General features: G+C 44.4%; 2 protein-coding genes across 8 annotated transcripts in view; one reads left to right on the forward strand and one right to left on the reverse strand.

The window, feature by feature from the left end:
- D2HGDH (D-2-hydroxyglutarate dehydrogenase) overlaps positions 1-17,442 on the reverse strand; it is a 1,118,641-nt gene that overhangs the window by 788,547 nt on the left and 312,652 nt on the right. Inside the window, exon 1 of one of the 7 annotated variants that reach the window (XM_078665668.1) lies at positions 10,846-10,874. The exons of the other annotated variants lie outside the window; for them this stretch is intronic. Within the exon in view, the coding sequence (XP_078521794.1) occupies positions 10,846-10,859 (14 nt within the window). The 5' untranslated portion in view covers positions 10,860-10,874. Of the gene's footprint in view, positions 1-10,845; positions 10,875-17,442 lie in introns of those variants that run through there. 7 annotated transcript variants of the gene reach the window in all.
- Positions 1-17,442, forward strand: part of DTYMK (deoxythymidylate kinase) — a 106,178-nt gene that overhangs the window by 27,441 nt on the left and 61,295 nt on the right. The window contains exon 2 of the mRNA XM_078665676.1: positions 12,003-12,111. Coding sequence (XP_078521802.1) covers positions 12,003-12,111 — 109 coding nt within the window. The remainder of the gene's footprint in view (positions 1-12,002; positions 12,112-17,442) is intronic.

The raw sequence follows: 17,442 nt of genomic DNA on the forward strand, positions 1-17,442 counted from the left end.
ATTAAGAACAAACCTTGGGAAAGCCAACTGGTCTTGCCTTCATAATGCAAAAGCTGTTGGCTTTACCAATGTCTGTCTGCATCTCAAAACTGTAAACAAGTTCAATGTTTTCCAATCTTTCTAAATGGCATGATTTATTTTGTAGAAATTTGAAAAGAACAAGGACCTGTCGAAATGTAAATAAATGCTTGCCAAGCTAGCACTTAGTTTCCACCGGATTCAGTCATTTGGTCTTTTAGTAGCCTTGGGAGCAGAATTATTGGCGCCCAGTGGAAGGGTCATGCAGAGTACACCTTCTCACCGAGGTTAGTGGAGTGCAGCAGATGTTCCTTCTAAATCTTTTCGTGAACAATTTATGGCCCCTTTACAGTAATGAACACAATTCAAAGTAACCAGCCCCTGTAATTATAAATCACCAATACATTTTAGACCAAGAAGGCACAGTAAGAAATAAATATCGGGTACAGCACCATTCGCAGGTTGTGTATGCTCTGAACGAAATGTGCCCCTATTGTGGCATGCAAGGACAGGAAACAGTAAGGGTAGTCCTTTCTCCAGTAGAAAATACCCCCCTAATATTGGGCCTGTGAAGTGGTTTGTGGACTGCTTAGCGCCTCTTGCAGTATATCTGCATGAATAAACCTAAGAGGACACTTAGAAATACCATTCTGTTTTACGAAAATAACTGAATTTCACTATTACCCAGACATCCGTAAAACAAATAAAGTAGTGTAAAAGCATCGAAGTACAAAGGGTTGAAAGAATAATTTAAATTTCATACACCAGAAACATGGTAGCTCTGAGGGCCAAAGCCTCCTCAGGCAGGGCACCTACAATGGCAACCAAGTCTTATGAAAAGTAGAAAACTATGATTTTGAGCCAGGCAGTAGTCCAGCCAATTAATAAATGGAATCTGTATACAGAAAAACAAATATTGGCCTAGCTGATGGAACAGCTACAATCCTATTACTCAAATGCTGCATAAACTTCAAAAAGATATTTCGGCTACAGAAAAATGAAGTTAACAGAATTCACCCAGAGCTCAGCAGAGTTCCTCTAAAACCACAACTAAAGTAAGGCACCGTGCTAATTAAAAAAGGTAGAATTTTGAAGGAAAATTGCCGTCAAAGAGGCACTGCTGATCCGCTACATTCAAAAGAAAATTAGAGCACAAGAAAGCAGAGTAAACATTCGGAGCAAAACACAATGCTGGTTAGATAAGTAATAGGCATCACTGAATAGTAAAACAAGACCATTCTAAAATCTCGTGAAAATGAGAAGGATTGCTTTTTATTGAACCCCAAAAGAAAGTCGCTGACCATACCAAAGCGCCTCCTTTCTGCTAGCAAAGTGATTACCTCAATTAGTGAACTTGTAAACTATAATGGCAATGTAGGTGGCCGAAACAATGAGAAACCAGGTCTTAGCCTGGCCTTTGCAGGAACATCAAATTAAAATGTAGACCGTGTTATGCAGCTGATAGTACAAGCACATTATCTTTAGTGTGATAAATCCTCAAACATGTGTCTAACATGGCCCTCTGCAACAAAGGGGAGGCTCAAGAGTAATACAGTGCAGTGTTGCACTAGCAAAAAGGTGCAAATTGGTAAGAGGGTGAGAAGTTGGCCTGGTATATGATGATCACTATTCTAGTGAGCACCTTGCACCAGTCCAAACAACCCTTATGGTGATGGTTGTAAAGTCAACTTTATAGACCAGCTATCCTAGTGGTAGCATGGACAAAGCAGTCTTAGGCTAAACTCAAGAGGGCATGTGAAGCCAGCTGTTTTACCATATGCAATCCCTTTAATACCAAATGAAAGGACACTACACAGGTTATATATAACATACATATGTATTTATTACTAAATTAATCATCTGAACTCTTTGAGGTCAGGGGCACAAGCACATAACAAGATACTTAATAAACATACAATAAGTTGCACAAAATACAGTAATGCCCTAGGGGCACTTCGAACAATATACTAAAATAGTGGTATAAGAACCACGTCACGGACAAAGGATAGGCCTAGGGCCTGGAGAATCGCTGGGGCTACGCTGTACTACCAAAGGATAGGGAGCAGGAGGCCCACGGGATGCGTGTGCAGTGTCTTTACACGCACGCGAGTTACCATAGAGTTAGAATGGGAACGAAATAATTGGAAACTAGTTCTTTTAGGACACTTCCAGATGGACTAGGGAAAAGCTACTTGAAACTAGGACACTAGGATAGTCCATACCCACAGGAGTACCGAAATACTCTCGTTACCTCACCCACAGGAAGCGGGTGCATAGGTGTCAAAGTGTCGGGTTTCGTCGCTGATTCCTATGGAGCCTTGGAGAAAGATGCTGCAGGCGACCGAGAGAAGTGTCCGGTTGGATCCAAGGGCGGATCTAGGATGAAGAGTACCTGAAAGCAGAGGGGACAGAGTCTGGGTCACTAGCCAGTGACCAGGATGGAACCAGGAAGGAACCAGGCGATGTCTCGAAGCAATCTGGTGATGTCGTGAAGCTTGTCTCTGCAGCCACGTGGACCAGGAGGTGTCGACGACTACCGGGAGCTGGATACGGACTGTCCCACGAAGGCTCTCGCGGTCGGCGGTGTCGGCTTCCGGATTGGAGTCAACAAGCCTTGGCAAAGGCAACCCACGCAGTAATCTAAGATTGCTTCTTGATCAGACCAGCAAGGTCTGATCTTCTCCTTTTCAGGGAAGCAGGGGCCAGTCTGGAGCAACCAGACCAGCGGTGCAAATGAAAGGGTTCGTCGTCACAGGCCACTTGCCAACGGGCAAGTGACCGGACAGACGCGTCTAGCAGGATAATGCAGAAGGGCCCCACGCAGAACTCGTGGAGGGCTGATCTTCGTTGCAGTTGGTGCTAGGGGCTGGGGCTTCTCAATCCCCAATCCACAACTTCGAGGGTGCCTCAGAAATTGCACGGAAAGCAATTTGCTGGCTTTCCAAGATTGCCGGTCCCACGTCTCTCGTCGCCTCCACGGGTCTCAGCTCTGCTGTGACTGTGGATCAGGCTGTTGGAAGTCTGGAAGTCCGGGTCTTGTGTCTCTGTGCTCGGGCTCCGGTGGGAGCGTCGACAAAGCAAACCGTTGATTGCTTGATGGTGCCTGCTTGCACAGGGTGGTCACTCCTTGACCACAAGGGAGATTCTTCAGTCTTCTATCTTCAGGTAGAACGTCGAAGGTCCAGAGTTTCGTTTCAAGTTTGTCAGGATAAATCTAAAGTCTTGGGACTCAGCTCCTACCTATATACCAAATTTAGGGTCTGGATTACCTGCTAGGTCCCTTTCCCTTTGTCCAGTTTCGCGCCGGGGCTGGAGTGCCCCAGCACTGGTTTGAACTGGACTATGCATGGGGCACCTTGTGTGCCCCAGGCAGTGTCTAATTTCATTCAGCACTCCCTGCTCCAATACACTATGGCCTGTCTGGGGGTGGTGCTAGCACCTCCCAAGACAGGAAACCTATTATCCAAGCCTCCCTCGCTGGAAGGACTCCCAGCAGCAGGAGGTCAGACTTGTCTGTGGCAGCAGCATCCATTTTGTGATGCTGAGGCTCTGGTTAACTTTAACCGGGATTAGTAGGAACAACATGTCTTCTCCCTCTAGAAGGGTGGAATGCTATCCCCGTCGCCAGAACTGGCGAGAGGGTAGTATTCAGAAGCGTATGACACCTTACACAACATGTTTTGATAAAGCCAAACCAAAGTTAGCATTTAACTGCGAGGTTCATAATTCACTTAAGAGTATATGGTATGGCTATATCGGAGAACAGCTATAAGGACATAGTTCCGAAACCTGCAGACAGGCTCAGCTCATGCTAGAGCCTCATCTCACAAAAAACCAAGCACTCTGCCTCCAGGATTGTAAAGGCCTGCCATGGGAGTGACTTATAGGTGTATATGTGTCTATATATATATATATATATATATATATATATATATATATATATATATATTATATCTAAGCAAGGGGTGATTACACGACCTTGCCCCAGCTGAGTGATCAGCCAGTTGTCAGTTTGGATGGCCAGCCAGGGGTGGCAAAAGATATGCTACAGCCCCTGGTAGGCCTTGGGTGCACCTATGCCCTGGGTACCTATGGTACACTATACAGGGGCTCATAAGGTGACCCAATATCCAATTGGAGATGTACCTAGAGTACATGGAGTCCATTTTACAGTGAGAGCAGATCGCCTGGGACCCTGATTAGCAGGATCCCAGGCCAACTAAGTCGAAAACCAGCTAAACACAAGGCAAACAATCTGGGGTAACCATAGTCAGGTATCTACTTTCCTACAGAGGGCTCCAGGTAAATAAATGCAAATGGTTAGACAAACCCAAACATAAGCCAATAGGCAGAGTTCTAAAGAATAGATAGATGTTACAGTGGCAACTTTCCTAAACAAATTATTTTAGCCTTATAACATCTACTGTAAAATAAGCAGATGAGCGAGTGAGGAAGAATACTCCTAATTATTACCATGGGTGACCTGTAACCACCCTTTACTTTCCAATGGAGATAAACTGTAGAGCAGTGATGGCGTATGGTCATCAGAAAATAAACCTGGTATTCTGGCACCCATCAGTTTAGTACCTTAATAAGTGTACCATAGTGCATCAAAAAGGAAAACTATAAATGTTGTGATTCTAACTGCAGTTTGTTGGCCTCCTCCCAAACTCCTTCCTTCCGTCTTAATTTCCTCCTCCTGTGCTTTCTCTTCCTTCCTCCCCCCCTACTTGGTATTGGTAAGTATGTGTAGGACCTTCTTTCAAGAAAGTGAATCGGAAGATATAAGCTGCCAGGCAATAAAAAAAGCCAGAAAGCAGCAAGGTCTTCTAGACCAGTAGCGGCTGGTGATCTTTTTAAAGTGGCGAGTTGCAATTCCAGGCACACATTTCAACAACCTCCTGCAGAGGGGAGAGGTGCAGGAGTGCTTATCCCCTGAATTTCCTTTCAAATGAAGTGAAATAATTTATGTTCTAGTGCAATTTTCCTAGGAAAGCTAAAGGGGAGGGGGGGGGAAAGCTGTGCAAGACCACATGAGGAGCAAGCTGGAATCTAGTCAAGAACAGTATTAATTCTGCCATTGGGCAGCGTTGACTGGGGGCACAAGTTCATGTTGATCCAGAATGTGGCCTCTTTCCTTCAGTTGGAGTTTCTAGTGTGTATTTCCAAGAAGGAAAAGATTCCCCAACGTGTCAGGTATTAAGTATAATCACGGAGACTAACTGGGTGTCGCATCTGGGCGTCCGAGCAAGACCTCAGGGCCGGAGACCTGCTCTCTCCAGCAGCTCCGCTGTGTGTGCTCCGCCGCTGCCCCTGCTGACTTCCACTTGGTAGGTGTTCGATGCCTCTGTGTCCGCTCTGTGCTTTGCCCTGTTTTCACCTGGCCGTCGCCCCTTATCACTGTCTGTGCCGGTACGGTCTTTTCTAAAATCTCACTGTATCACTGTTGTGCCTGTACTATATTTTTCCTTACAGTTTTTCTTTTCTGTTCTGCCCTGTTCTATTAGGCTGTTTTGCGTCTCCCGTCTCGCTGCCCCTCCTCAACATGCCCTCCATCACTGACCTCATCGCACCCCACGCTGTCACCTCCATAGACTACATACTCATCGGTGACCTTAACTCCCACCTCGACAACCCCAGCGAACCCAACTCCACCACCCAACGAGACAATCTCGCCAACATCTGACTGAAACAACTCACCACACTGACCCTCGAGGCAGGACACACTCTCAACCCCATCTTCGCAGGAGGAAACCACGTCTACTTCAGTCACACCACGCAACCCCTGTGGATCGACCACCTCTGTGTACACTTCCTCGTCGACAAACTCAAGCTGCCCAAACCCACTCCACGCCCCGCGAAGGAAATAGAGCAGAGTCACCGAGGAGCAGCTCAACTCCACCCACAACCCCCACTGCTGCAACAGATGCAAACCTCGCAGCTAGGGAATTCTACACATGGATCTCCAACTGTGCAGACAAACTCGCAACTCCGACAGACCACGCCCCAGCAAAGCCGCCTGGTTCACCACTGACCTCCAAGAAGCCAGGCGCCTGGAGAAACCAGACACCTGAAAACCACACCACCTACAAGAACGCCATGACTGAATACCACCAACACATCCGAACCACCAAAAGGACCTCCATCCACAACAAAATCCTTGCCAACTCCAAGGAACTCTTCGGCGTCATCCAGGATTTTACCAAACCACCCAGCGAAGCCACGGACATCACCCCACTCTTAGGACCTCTGCGACTAGCTCGGATCCTACTTCCACCTGAAGATCAAAAACCTCTACGACCACTTCAACAACCATACACCTGACTCTGCAGTCATTCCGGCAACGTCAGCTAGCCCACCATCTCTTCCGGGACACCGATCACTGCCCAAGACACCGCCTTAACCATTAAAGGCATCCACTCTGGGGAGCCCCCACAGACCCCTGCCCACCACACGTCTACCACAGAGCCTCCACCACCATAGCACCAGAATTACGACGCACCATAAATGCCACCTTCGAGACCGGCAATTTCCCTGACGTCTGGAAACGTGCAGAAGTCAGGTTGATGCTCAAGAAGCCCTCCGCAGACCCGACGAACCTCAAGAACAATCTCCCTATCTCGCTCCTCCCCTTCGCAGTGAAAGTCGCGGAGAAGACCGTGAACGCAGAACTGACCAGGTTCGAGGCCCACGCCATTCTCTACCCTTCTCAAGCCGGATTCCACAGCACCGAGGCCGTCCTACTCTCCACCAAAGACTACACCCGCACCCTCCTCGACCAAGGCCACAGCGCAGTCCTGATTCTACTCTACTTATCAGCAGCATTCAACACTGTCTCCCACTGCACACTCGCCACCAGACTACACGATGCCGGCATACAAGGAACTGCCCTCAACTGGATCTGATCGTCCTCATTGGCAAAAACTAAAGGATCACTTTGCCACCCTTTCTCTCCGAAGCCACTGAAATCAACTGCGGAGTGCCCCAGGGATCATCGCACAGCCCAATCCTCTTCAACAACTACATGGACCCCCTAACCACCATCATCCGACAGCACGGTCTCAGCATAGTATCCTAAGCCGACGACACCCAGCTCATCCTCTCCCTCAACAAGTACCCCACCACCACCATACTCCACTTTCAGGAAGGAATGCAGGATGTCAACCTGGATGAGCAAAAGCTGACTGAAGCTCAACTTGGAGAAGAACGAAGTCCGCCTCAGAACCACCCCATCGGCATGGAACATCTGGTGGCCCACCACCCTTGGCACCCCCACGGACCATGCCAGAAGCCTCGGCATCGTACTAGACTCCTCCCTCTCCATGAACCGACAGGTCAACACTGTCTCCTCCAGCTGCTTCAACACCCTCTGAACCCTCCTTAAGACTTTCAATTGGAACCCCCCCCCCCCCCGAGTCAAGTGAGACAGTCACTCACACACTGCTGAATACCAGCAGACTGGACTACGGATATGCCCTCTATGCTGACATAAAGTCTACTCCGTAAGCTCCAGACGATACAGAACACCGCCGCCAGACTCCTTCTCAGATACATCGACACGAGCACATCAGCCAACACCTACAGAATCTACACTGGCTCCCCGTCAAGGAGAATTGCTTTCAAACTCATGCACGCCTACAAATGCCTACACAGCACCGGACCGCAATATGTCAATGACCGAATTACCTTCCACGTACCCAAAAGGAACTGCCGCCCTTGCCGATATACCATGCCTCCACAGTCCAAACAGGGGGAAGAGCCTTCTCCCACATCGCGACCAAGACCTGGAATGAGCTCCCGGTCGACATCAGGCGTGCCACCTCCCTGAACACCTTCAGGAAGGCCCTCAAGACCTGGCACTTGGGCTGAACGGAACTGCTGACACTGAACCCCCCCCCCCCCCCCACGTCTTGAGACCCTCACAGGTGAAAAGTGATTTGAACTGTCTTGATTAGAGGTATCTCTCAGTGCTTGATATGCTGCAGATTGTTTTTTCCTGCAGCAACTGGGCAATCCTGTGGCCACGCAACGAAGTATAGCAGCTCATTGGGGCACACACGCAGGCCTCTTTAGCAAACCACACCCCTACTGCCAAGGCTTTTCAATTCACTTTTGAACATATGTAATGTATGTTTACTTTCTGCTGTCTTCTCATCACACAGCTTCCTTTTACAGACTGAGCCTGGTTACTCAGATTAATTTATCCACTGCAAGGATCGGTCTCCGCTTCAAATCTTGGTGGGCCCGCACACCCTGTTATCCTTCTGAGGTTGATCAAATGAGTTGGGTAATGATGAATATCTGTCATTTCAGAGCTAAGACGCTCTTCAGGGTAAATGTGTGCGTTATCAATAAATGTTATATTACAACATCCTAATGCACTACAGCTTAGGTTACTCGTCAAATTGAACTTTAATGCTATGCACCATATACTATTTTTGTGCAGAGCATTTCGGATTAAAACGTTTGCTGTCAAATTATTTATCGACAAAACAAACAACTTTATCAAGTGCCGCAAAATGCGCTTTTTTTTATTTTTTACGCTTAGGCCAAACGACATGTAGAAAAGGCTTTCTGTCATGCCACAAAGCTTTACCAAGTATCTCCTGCCCGTTATTTTTAGAAAAAGTTTTGTGCTGACTGGGAAGAGCGTGAAAAGTGTTACTGGAAGAGCGGAGTGGAATCCGCATCACCTCCATGTTGCTTTGTGAATTTAGGGCTTACGACTTTGGAGCTAATAAGGCTCTTTATAATCTCGGGAAACATGCACAATTCTGAAGTATGTATATATATGTATGTATGTATATGTGTATATATGTGTGTGTATATGTATGTGTGTGTGTATATATATATATATATATATATATATATATATTCACTATTTTTGATAGATGACCCCACAGATGCCTGTTTTAGTATGATCCCCCTCCTTGATATGTGAAATGCATTAGGATGCGAGGGCTCCTTATGATTTTTTTATTTTAAGGTAGATAAATGTGAACACCTTCAATAACTTTCATAAATTGCAGAATGTATGCAAGTTTTAATAACCTTTATAAAAAAAAAAGATGGCACGCTTGTATAAAGCTTTCATATGGAAATGACTTGCGAAGAGTATGCAACATAAAATATATTAAGATATTAAATCTGAGTGAGTCCAGAAAGAATAATTGAAAATAAGAGGACAATTTATTAAAAAAAATGACGTTCAAGCAGTAATGGTGTTTCAATCAAGATAGTAGTGGTTGTGATTAAGAGTGTTAATGTTTTTTCAGTATACTTACTAAATATGAAATTGCCTCCTGAAGACCGGGCAGTGTATATTGTGGACACTAATAATTCTAATTGATATTCATGTCAACTGTCTTGGGTGTGGAACCCCAAATTGTGATTTATTTAGAAGACGTGGGCCTGAGGACTTGATGCATCCACAGATGACCCATTTCCTATAGAGTTAAAATATTTTAGTTCAAGCCCCCATCAGACTTTTCTATGTTAAACATTGTATTTTTTTTTAAGGCTAATAAGCTATGAAGGAAATGTTTGCATTTTTTTTTACCAACCATGATGTTCATTGTGTACATTAAATATTAACATTAAAACTCAAGGAAAGCAAGAATATCCTGTAATGTGTTTTAGTGGAGTTTGTCTGTTTGAGAGAAGTTTACACTTCGGTTGCCAATGCTTTACCTATTAGTATTTTTTGTAGAGCTTGTATTGAGTGTTTGTGTGTGACTGTACTTCTGCCATTGCTATGTTGTGGATTTTCAATCTTCATATTGCGCCATACTGGTGTTGTGTTTGAGGGAAGCCTGCTCTTTTGAAACTGTTAGAGTGTGAGAATAGGTTCCCTCCTGCTACCTCGGCTGTATGAGTGGAAGTTGTATTGTTGTGGCCAATGCAGCACCTGTTCTGGCTTTCAGCGAATGCCACCCTGATACGATCAGTGTTGGAGGGAATCCTGCTCAGCTGCTGTCTGTTTATGTGAAAGCAAACTTTGCTTCCAATGTTTTGCCTGTAGCATGTGAACATTGACCGCTACTGCTCCTGTCCCTTATCACTGCTCCTGTTCTTTCCTTCACTGCCCCTTCCCAGCAACAGCCCACTCTGTCCTCACTGTATTCCAGCTGGTGACTCTGAAAGGCTGGTGCTTAGGCAGTCAGCCTTCCAAGTAATTGATTAATCTAAAGCACTACCGTAGATTCAGAGGCCTGGAGAGGGATACACCTTTATGTGGTGCTCTCTTGATCTGTGGTGCCCTTTATTTTATATATTCAAAAACATTGGATATTTCTTACTCTGGTTTAAGAACAAGGGAACCTTCTCTTCGAACAAGCCCAACTACTATAAGGAAGACATAAACAGGCTAAACACACACAATGACTTTGATTAATGTATCCTCTGCACTGTGTAGGGTTAAGCCTGCTTTTGGAATTTCTCATACTGGTAGTTGGATCTACGGTGAAGAGAAAACCAAGCCTGTGTGTTTTGTTGTTAGGCTGTTGCTCCACACCAACTCCTGCCCCTACTACAATCTCCAGAATGAGGCCACGCTCAGACTTGACATACCCCGGTCAAAAGGTATGTATACGCACTTGGTGGCCTAAACAACTGTTTTGCTACACTAAATATTATGCTACCAAATAGTCATGTAAGACTTGAACACAAACAACCTGCAACAGTTCATCAGTGGGCCCATCCACTGCAGCCCTAAATCATCAGTTTCTCAGGCAGGATGACGAATAAAAGGTCAACTCCCCCCCCACCTCCCCCAAAAAATAGCTTTGCCAGTAAAACCAATTAACCATACAGAATTTGTAAACTTACCAACACACATTCATTTTGAGACCAACTCAGTAGAAAAACTGATGCGAAGTCTAACCACTGGGAATCCCTCAGTAGCTTTCCATCCCATTGACCAAGACTGATTTGCATTGGTCTCCGTCTAAGATCAAATGTCCTAGAGGGCAAGAGAATGGGTTGGCATGATATCCTGCGTGATTGCTCGTGGTTAGACAAATTGCAAGCATTCCTTCCATTACATTTTCTGTCCATTGATATTGTCCAACAGAAGGTATAAGAGTGAGTGATAGAAATTGTTGTATGTTGTGATGAGTGCAATTTATTGTGATTTATTGTTCCTGCAGTGTGTTAGAACATCTGTAAAGCACAATGGTTTTTAAGAGGTTTAAACATCTTCATATAGATGAAAATATATATTTTTTTATCTACAAAAACTGGTTTCTGTTCATACAGTGTAAATAGGAGGTTTGAAACATAGCAGGTTTGGGTAAGTTGAGATCTATTGTTTGGTCACGTTACCTTATCCCCTTAACCTAAAGCGATGTGGCTCTTTTTGTGACCTGGTAATTCCATTATCAGTGATGGCGTATCACCATCACAAATCGGTTTGTTCTTGCATTTGAGACCATTATTTTAGTAATAATTTCCTATGTAAAATTTTATATTAACTTCTGCTCTTGTTCTCTGCAATCTGGCTCCTGGCTTACCCCGCTTTCCTTGTGAGCACTACACTGTTCCCTCCTGATAACCAGCACCGTTACCTCCACTAGCATAATTACGTCCACCAGCATCATCACATTAACCTCCTCATGATCTCCATCACAAATACTACCACCTCTTCCAATACCACGATTATCACCACCGTTACTATCTTCACCGCAACCATCCTTACCAACAGTATTACCACCACATCGCTACCATCATAACCACTAACTGCTACTACCACTTTCACCAACATCATCACCACCACTGATGTGGTGTGATGTGGTTCAGTGTGTGCCGCTCATTGGGAAGGAGAAAAGAGGGGTTGCAGATGCGTGAAACAAGTGTAAATATCAGACTATGGAATGCAGACACAGCCCCTTTTCACCTTTACATTCCATTGTCACATCTCTCATACATTTGGACCGGTGTTCTCAAAGTCTTTTTTGTCTAAGTTTAAATGGTCTTTCCTTTGACAGAGCGAACAACTGAGATTGGCCGGCTGATCAGCTCCTATCTGGAGAAGAAGAGCGATTTGGACGATCACACTGTGCACCTACTTTTTTCTGCCAATCGATGGGAGCAAGTGTAAGGAGTGAAAGTTTGATATCTCGGTGCATTTTCTTTCTTCTGTACATGAGCATCTGTTTTGATGATAATCAGTCACGTCTTTAAAAGCCTCTGTTACATATTCAATCGGGAGTAAAAGACAACTTGCGTCCACGGTTTTATGCTGGATGGACCACGATCACTTTTGCAATTGCCATTGCTTTTATAAAGTCTAAGTGAGGACGAAAAACGTGTTGGCATAGTCAGTCTTACATGCTGGATGTAACCCCAAAAGATTAAAGAAACATCATATTGAAGAATCTAAATTGCTTGGACTTTGTATAGTTTAGTATGGCCAGGATCTCACAATAGAAAATGGTTATAAACAAAGCATCACTTAAGTGAATGTTGTATTCTTATTTTTCAGAACAAATCTTACTTTTCCTATACCTGAGGATATTTTGACTTTTTGAAGGTGTGCTTACCAATGCTCTTTTCTGTATAATTTACACACACGAGGTTTTCTTTGTGTTAATTGCATCTTTTGGTAGTACATGTAGTAGAGTAATAGCGCCCCGAAACCCAATTGACAGATATTGCCATTTATTCACACTGTATTACTTTGAATTTTGATACTGAATGAATTATTGAGGTGCAGTTCCATTTCCTGTATAGGAAAACACTGCTACCAATGTGTTTATAGTTAGTAATACAAGTAAAGTCTGTAAAAACTGTGTATGAGCTCAGACTTTTAGCATTGGTGGCTCTTACATAAACTGCAAAGAAAAAGGAGAGGGGGTGATATGGGACTGGGGTGTTACTAGGTGGAGAACGTATGTGTGCAGGGTTCGATAGGTGTGCTGAGGTGACAAAGTTGGAGCCCAAGGTGGTAGCACACCGGGGGGGGAGGGGCACAGGTGAGTAGCCAACAAGCCGGAGTTCATTGGGGTAGGCCATCGTTTCAAACAAGCTGTAGAAAGTGATCAAGGTGGGAGAAGATGGGTGAATGCTGAGATGACTGACTTCTTCATAGTGTAGGACACCCCTCGCCTTCCCCCAGCATCGCAGTGCCCCATACCAGGCCTCAGGTGCAGGAGAGCAAGGATAGCGAAGCATGCTCTCACTGCTGTGTGCTTCCCTTGTTTGAAGATGCCTAAGGCACAGGCCTCCCATGTGTAAATGTCAGGAAGTCCTGTTACTTCTCGGAGTGTAGTGTGAACCGTGCCAATACATGCTCTGAGCTGGGCACGACCATAGCATATGCCTAAGATCTGTGAATTGTATATTCATATGGTTGTATATATTGTACATAAAACTTTTTGTATTTTGTATTTTCCAAGCACGACAAATAGTGTGCTAAAAAAGAAAAATGATCATTTCATAAAATAAGAATAAATTTATATGGTGTTAAAGACAAATAGGTTGTTTTTGCTTCAATCAAAGCAGCTTTCTTTGAAACTTTGTGGTTGTTGAATTGACATTCCAGGATTGGCTTTTGTTTTGTTTAATAAGATCTGTGTTTGGCAGTACAGGGCTGTACAGAATGGCGGTGGTGGAAATAGCTAATTGAGTTGTTGGTAGGCCCTGTGTTGGACTGTATCGTTTTGAAGCAGGCCTTACAGGAGACACTATGAGGAGCTCTACTTCCTTGTCCCACTCAGTGCCATCTAGTGCCTGTCTGAAGTCAACCTTCCTTTTGTCTCCGCAACGTCAGCGAGACTACTGTGTTCCCTCAAAGCTTTGTATAGCCATGTGATTAGATGATCCATTTCTGTATGTAGTACAGTGTCTTCTTGTCCATAAGGGACCAAAGGGTAAGAAACGTGTTTCTCAGTTGGTGGTATGTCTGATGTTGACCCCTGGGAAGGGTGTAATCGTCTGAGTTTGGCAATAGAGAGGAGCTGGGCATCTGCCAAGAGGTCTCCGACAGTTGACCGGGAGAAGGCAAGCCAGGATACGAAGTCTACTGAGGAATGGAAATCTGGGGGGCGTGGCAGGCCAGTAGAGGAATCGCGGAGCACAAGGTGGTACGTGGTAGGTAAAGTGAGCTACTCTCTTGAGATACCTGCGAGCGATTGTGACCTGTAGAGACTGTGGCGTCTGAAGTATAGTCCTGAGCAGAAAAACTCTGAAGCACCGGAAGAGGCAGGGGACCAGACTCTGCACAAGTTTTATCTAGATTACATTCTGCAAGCCATCGCAAGACCCACTGGAGTTGTGCTGTCATGTAGTAGTCCTCAAACGAGGGCATACCAAGGCCACTCTTGGCCACTTGTAACTTCAGTTTGCGCAGTCAAAGGCGTTCAGTACCCCAGATGAGTTCTTCGAGCTTTGTGTCCAGCTCGTGTAAAGGGCAACAGGGGGAACAACTGGTAGGTTGATGAAATAATAAAGCAGGTGTGGGACTATCATTTTAGACAGAGCAATTTTTCCAGTTGTAGCCAAAGGGAGTAGCATCCAAAATTGTACCTGCAATTTCAAGGCTGGGAAGTCTCTCCTGAGGTTCCCTTCGAAGAGGTCGGTGGGAGAGTGGTAAAGGAGCACACTGAGGTAGCAGAGGGTGTCGCCCTTCCATTCTAGTAACTTTCCCTCCAGTCGTACCTCGAGTGGGAGCAGGCTACCACTCTGAAGGAATGCGTAGGATTGGCCAGCTTTCCTTAAAGGCCAGCAGTGCACACAAACGATTGCGGCTAGACTTCGCATGGAAGGGGATGCCTTTAGGTGGTGTGACCGATGCAGTTTCCCTCTATGCGGACAAACTGTACCTCTACGTTTGCGACATCCGCTTAGACCTCGCCCCCATATATACACCACACTGCAATTGTTTGTGTGCACTGCTGGCCTTCAAGTAAACTGGGCTAATCCATCACATTTCATCGGAGTGCTGGCACAAAGCCATTTTGGTCCAGGTGCACGAAGGTTGGTAGGATTTGGGCATAGTCTTCAGCCCGGAATTTCCCCAGTATCTTAGTCTGTGCCCAATTGATCAGCCTATAAGATGCCAGGAGGGTAGGGTTTCAATATGGATACCAATAGGGACTCTTGCAAAGATGGGGCTAGTTGCCTAACTTGGAGCTTCTTTATAATTCTCATCTAGCCTAGGAGCAAGAAGCGAGACAAAGGCACTGTAATACTCAATTGGGAGGCCGTCCAACCCAGGAGTCTTATTTCCGGCTAGGGTGCGGATGACCAGTTTGATCTGTGGGACGGTGATCGGTTCATCCAGGTCTTCTCTGGCAAGGTTGAGATTTGCAGGAGAGGGAGCCCTGCCAGGAATGAGCAGACTAGCTCTTTGGATGTATGTATAAAAAAGAGGGAGGCCTCCTTAACAGTCAGATTAGGGACAAGGAGTATAAGTTGAAGGAACAGAGCAAGTCCCCAGATCACTACCTTACTTAGAACCTATCAGTGTATTGCCCATTTATCTCGCAAACCCAGTAGCCAACAAATATATAAATGTGACAAATATAATTAATAAACAAAAAACAATTTGGAAAAGGAGAATAGAAACCTTCACAGTGTGTATGGTATAAAAGTATACAATTTATTACAAATCAAATTAAAAACAGTAGATATACAATATAATGATAGTACCCAAAATCACAAACATCAATGATTTAAAAAAGATTTTGTTAATCAAGTAAACACAATCTATTTTTGTAAAAAGTTTCTCAATATTTAAAAAACAATATGAAAAATTTCACAGTTGTTGTAGGAGTCGACGCGGCGTTTCGGTGTTTGAATGATTTCACCTTCTTCAGGACAAACAATTCTATTTAAAAAAACGTCACAATTGGGTACATACTGTGATTCCATCCAAATTACATTGTGTTTCATATTCTTACTAACACTTAATTCTTAAAAGATCATGGGGCACATTTTGAATACACACTGGTTAATGTTTTCATTCTAGGGGTTTTACAAAAAGGCTTCTTGGGAAATGTCGAGGTATAACTGGCAATACATTTGGTTCGTAAGGTGTGGTGATATCTAGTCACCATTTTGGTAGCTGATGTCACGTTGGTAATAGAACATATAGCATACCTGTGGGTCATTAATTTTACACTCCTCGCTTTCTTGATTTCTTAGAGGTAGTTAGGAGCGTAGATTTTCTTATGTTGGAAACTGCTAGTCTTTGTTTAATTCCAGACACGAGTTTCGTTCATCTAAATAATTAACGATCACATTATTGGTTTCAAATCAGGTTAGGTAAGGCATTTCATTCAATTTGCCTATTTGTGCTATTAGATCTTATTGTTTTTACCTCCTCGTTGCAGGAACTTTTTCAATGGTGAGGATGCTGGAGGGGGGCCACCGTATTGATAAATAAAATAACTGAAAATAAGAAAAAAGGTTTTGTACTTAGCACCCCTTGGTTAGAGTTTTGCTATTCCCATTCAGTTTATGTTAGAGACAGAATCACAGGGTTTCTGTTGGTATATACATGGGAATGAGTAGTATATTATGTGTTACTAAAGGAGGGACTATGCACATCACCTTCACTTTGCTCAAATACCCAGTTCACATATTTTATTGGCAATTTCTGTAGTGGTACCATGGTGACTATTTAATCTTACCCCAGGGTTTTTTATAAAAATGTCAGTATTTCATTTGTTAAATGCTACTTACTTTTTTAAAAAATAGGATAATGTATCCCTGACTACAGCGCCACTGGATGCCTTCAATTCTCCCGGCAGCGTCAGAGTAATCTTTTGAATTTAAAAACCAAGGTCTCTCATCAATCCGACCTGAAAAGGTTGTACAATATTTTGTTATTTTCGTCACATGTATCAACTCTCTATAGCAAAAAATGCACGGCGCTCTATCTTTTAAAATTATACGATCTGCTATTGGTGATTTGTACCATTAATTTCATTTTCATTAACCTAGTCTTGCCGTTTAGTAAGGGGTTTCCCTCGCAGGTCTTTAACTACCCGCTGTATTATCTATGGTCGAGATAATACCAGTCGTTAATCGTAGGACTATAATTGTCCTATCGCGTTGGTGCAAAGGCCCATGTGGTGCCCGTTTCACTGCTTGCCAAACGCGTCTACTTTTAAAGCTTGCTAGCGCAGTCTCCCGCATTCTGAGTCGACTGTGTTCTGTAAGCGCGTGCGTTCTCGCTCTCACCTTGTTTGTAGTAATCGGCCTCCCTGCTCCCCTCTCAGTCCGGCTCGCAGTTTTTCTGTTTTCCGGCTAGTGTTGATCCTGCCGTATTTAACCTCTGATAACGCGGGAAAACCTTAATTGATCAGCGCGGGAGACAGACGTGGTGATTACGTCATTTCTCTGTGCGCTGAGTTGAGGTGAACTACAAATGTAGTTCTATGTATAGTCACTAAAGTTAATAAACGAAGGACCTGTCTCTGA

The sequence above is a fragment of the Lissotriton helveticus genome, chromosome 11 (assembly GCF_964261635.1).
Source record: "Lissotriton helveticus chromosome 11, aLisHel1.1, whole genome shotgun sequence".
Taxonomy (NCBI): Eukaryota; Metazoa; Chordata; class Amphibia; order Caudata; family Salamandridae; genus Lissotriton; species Lissotriton helveticus.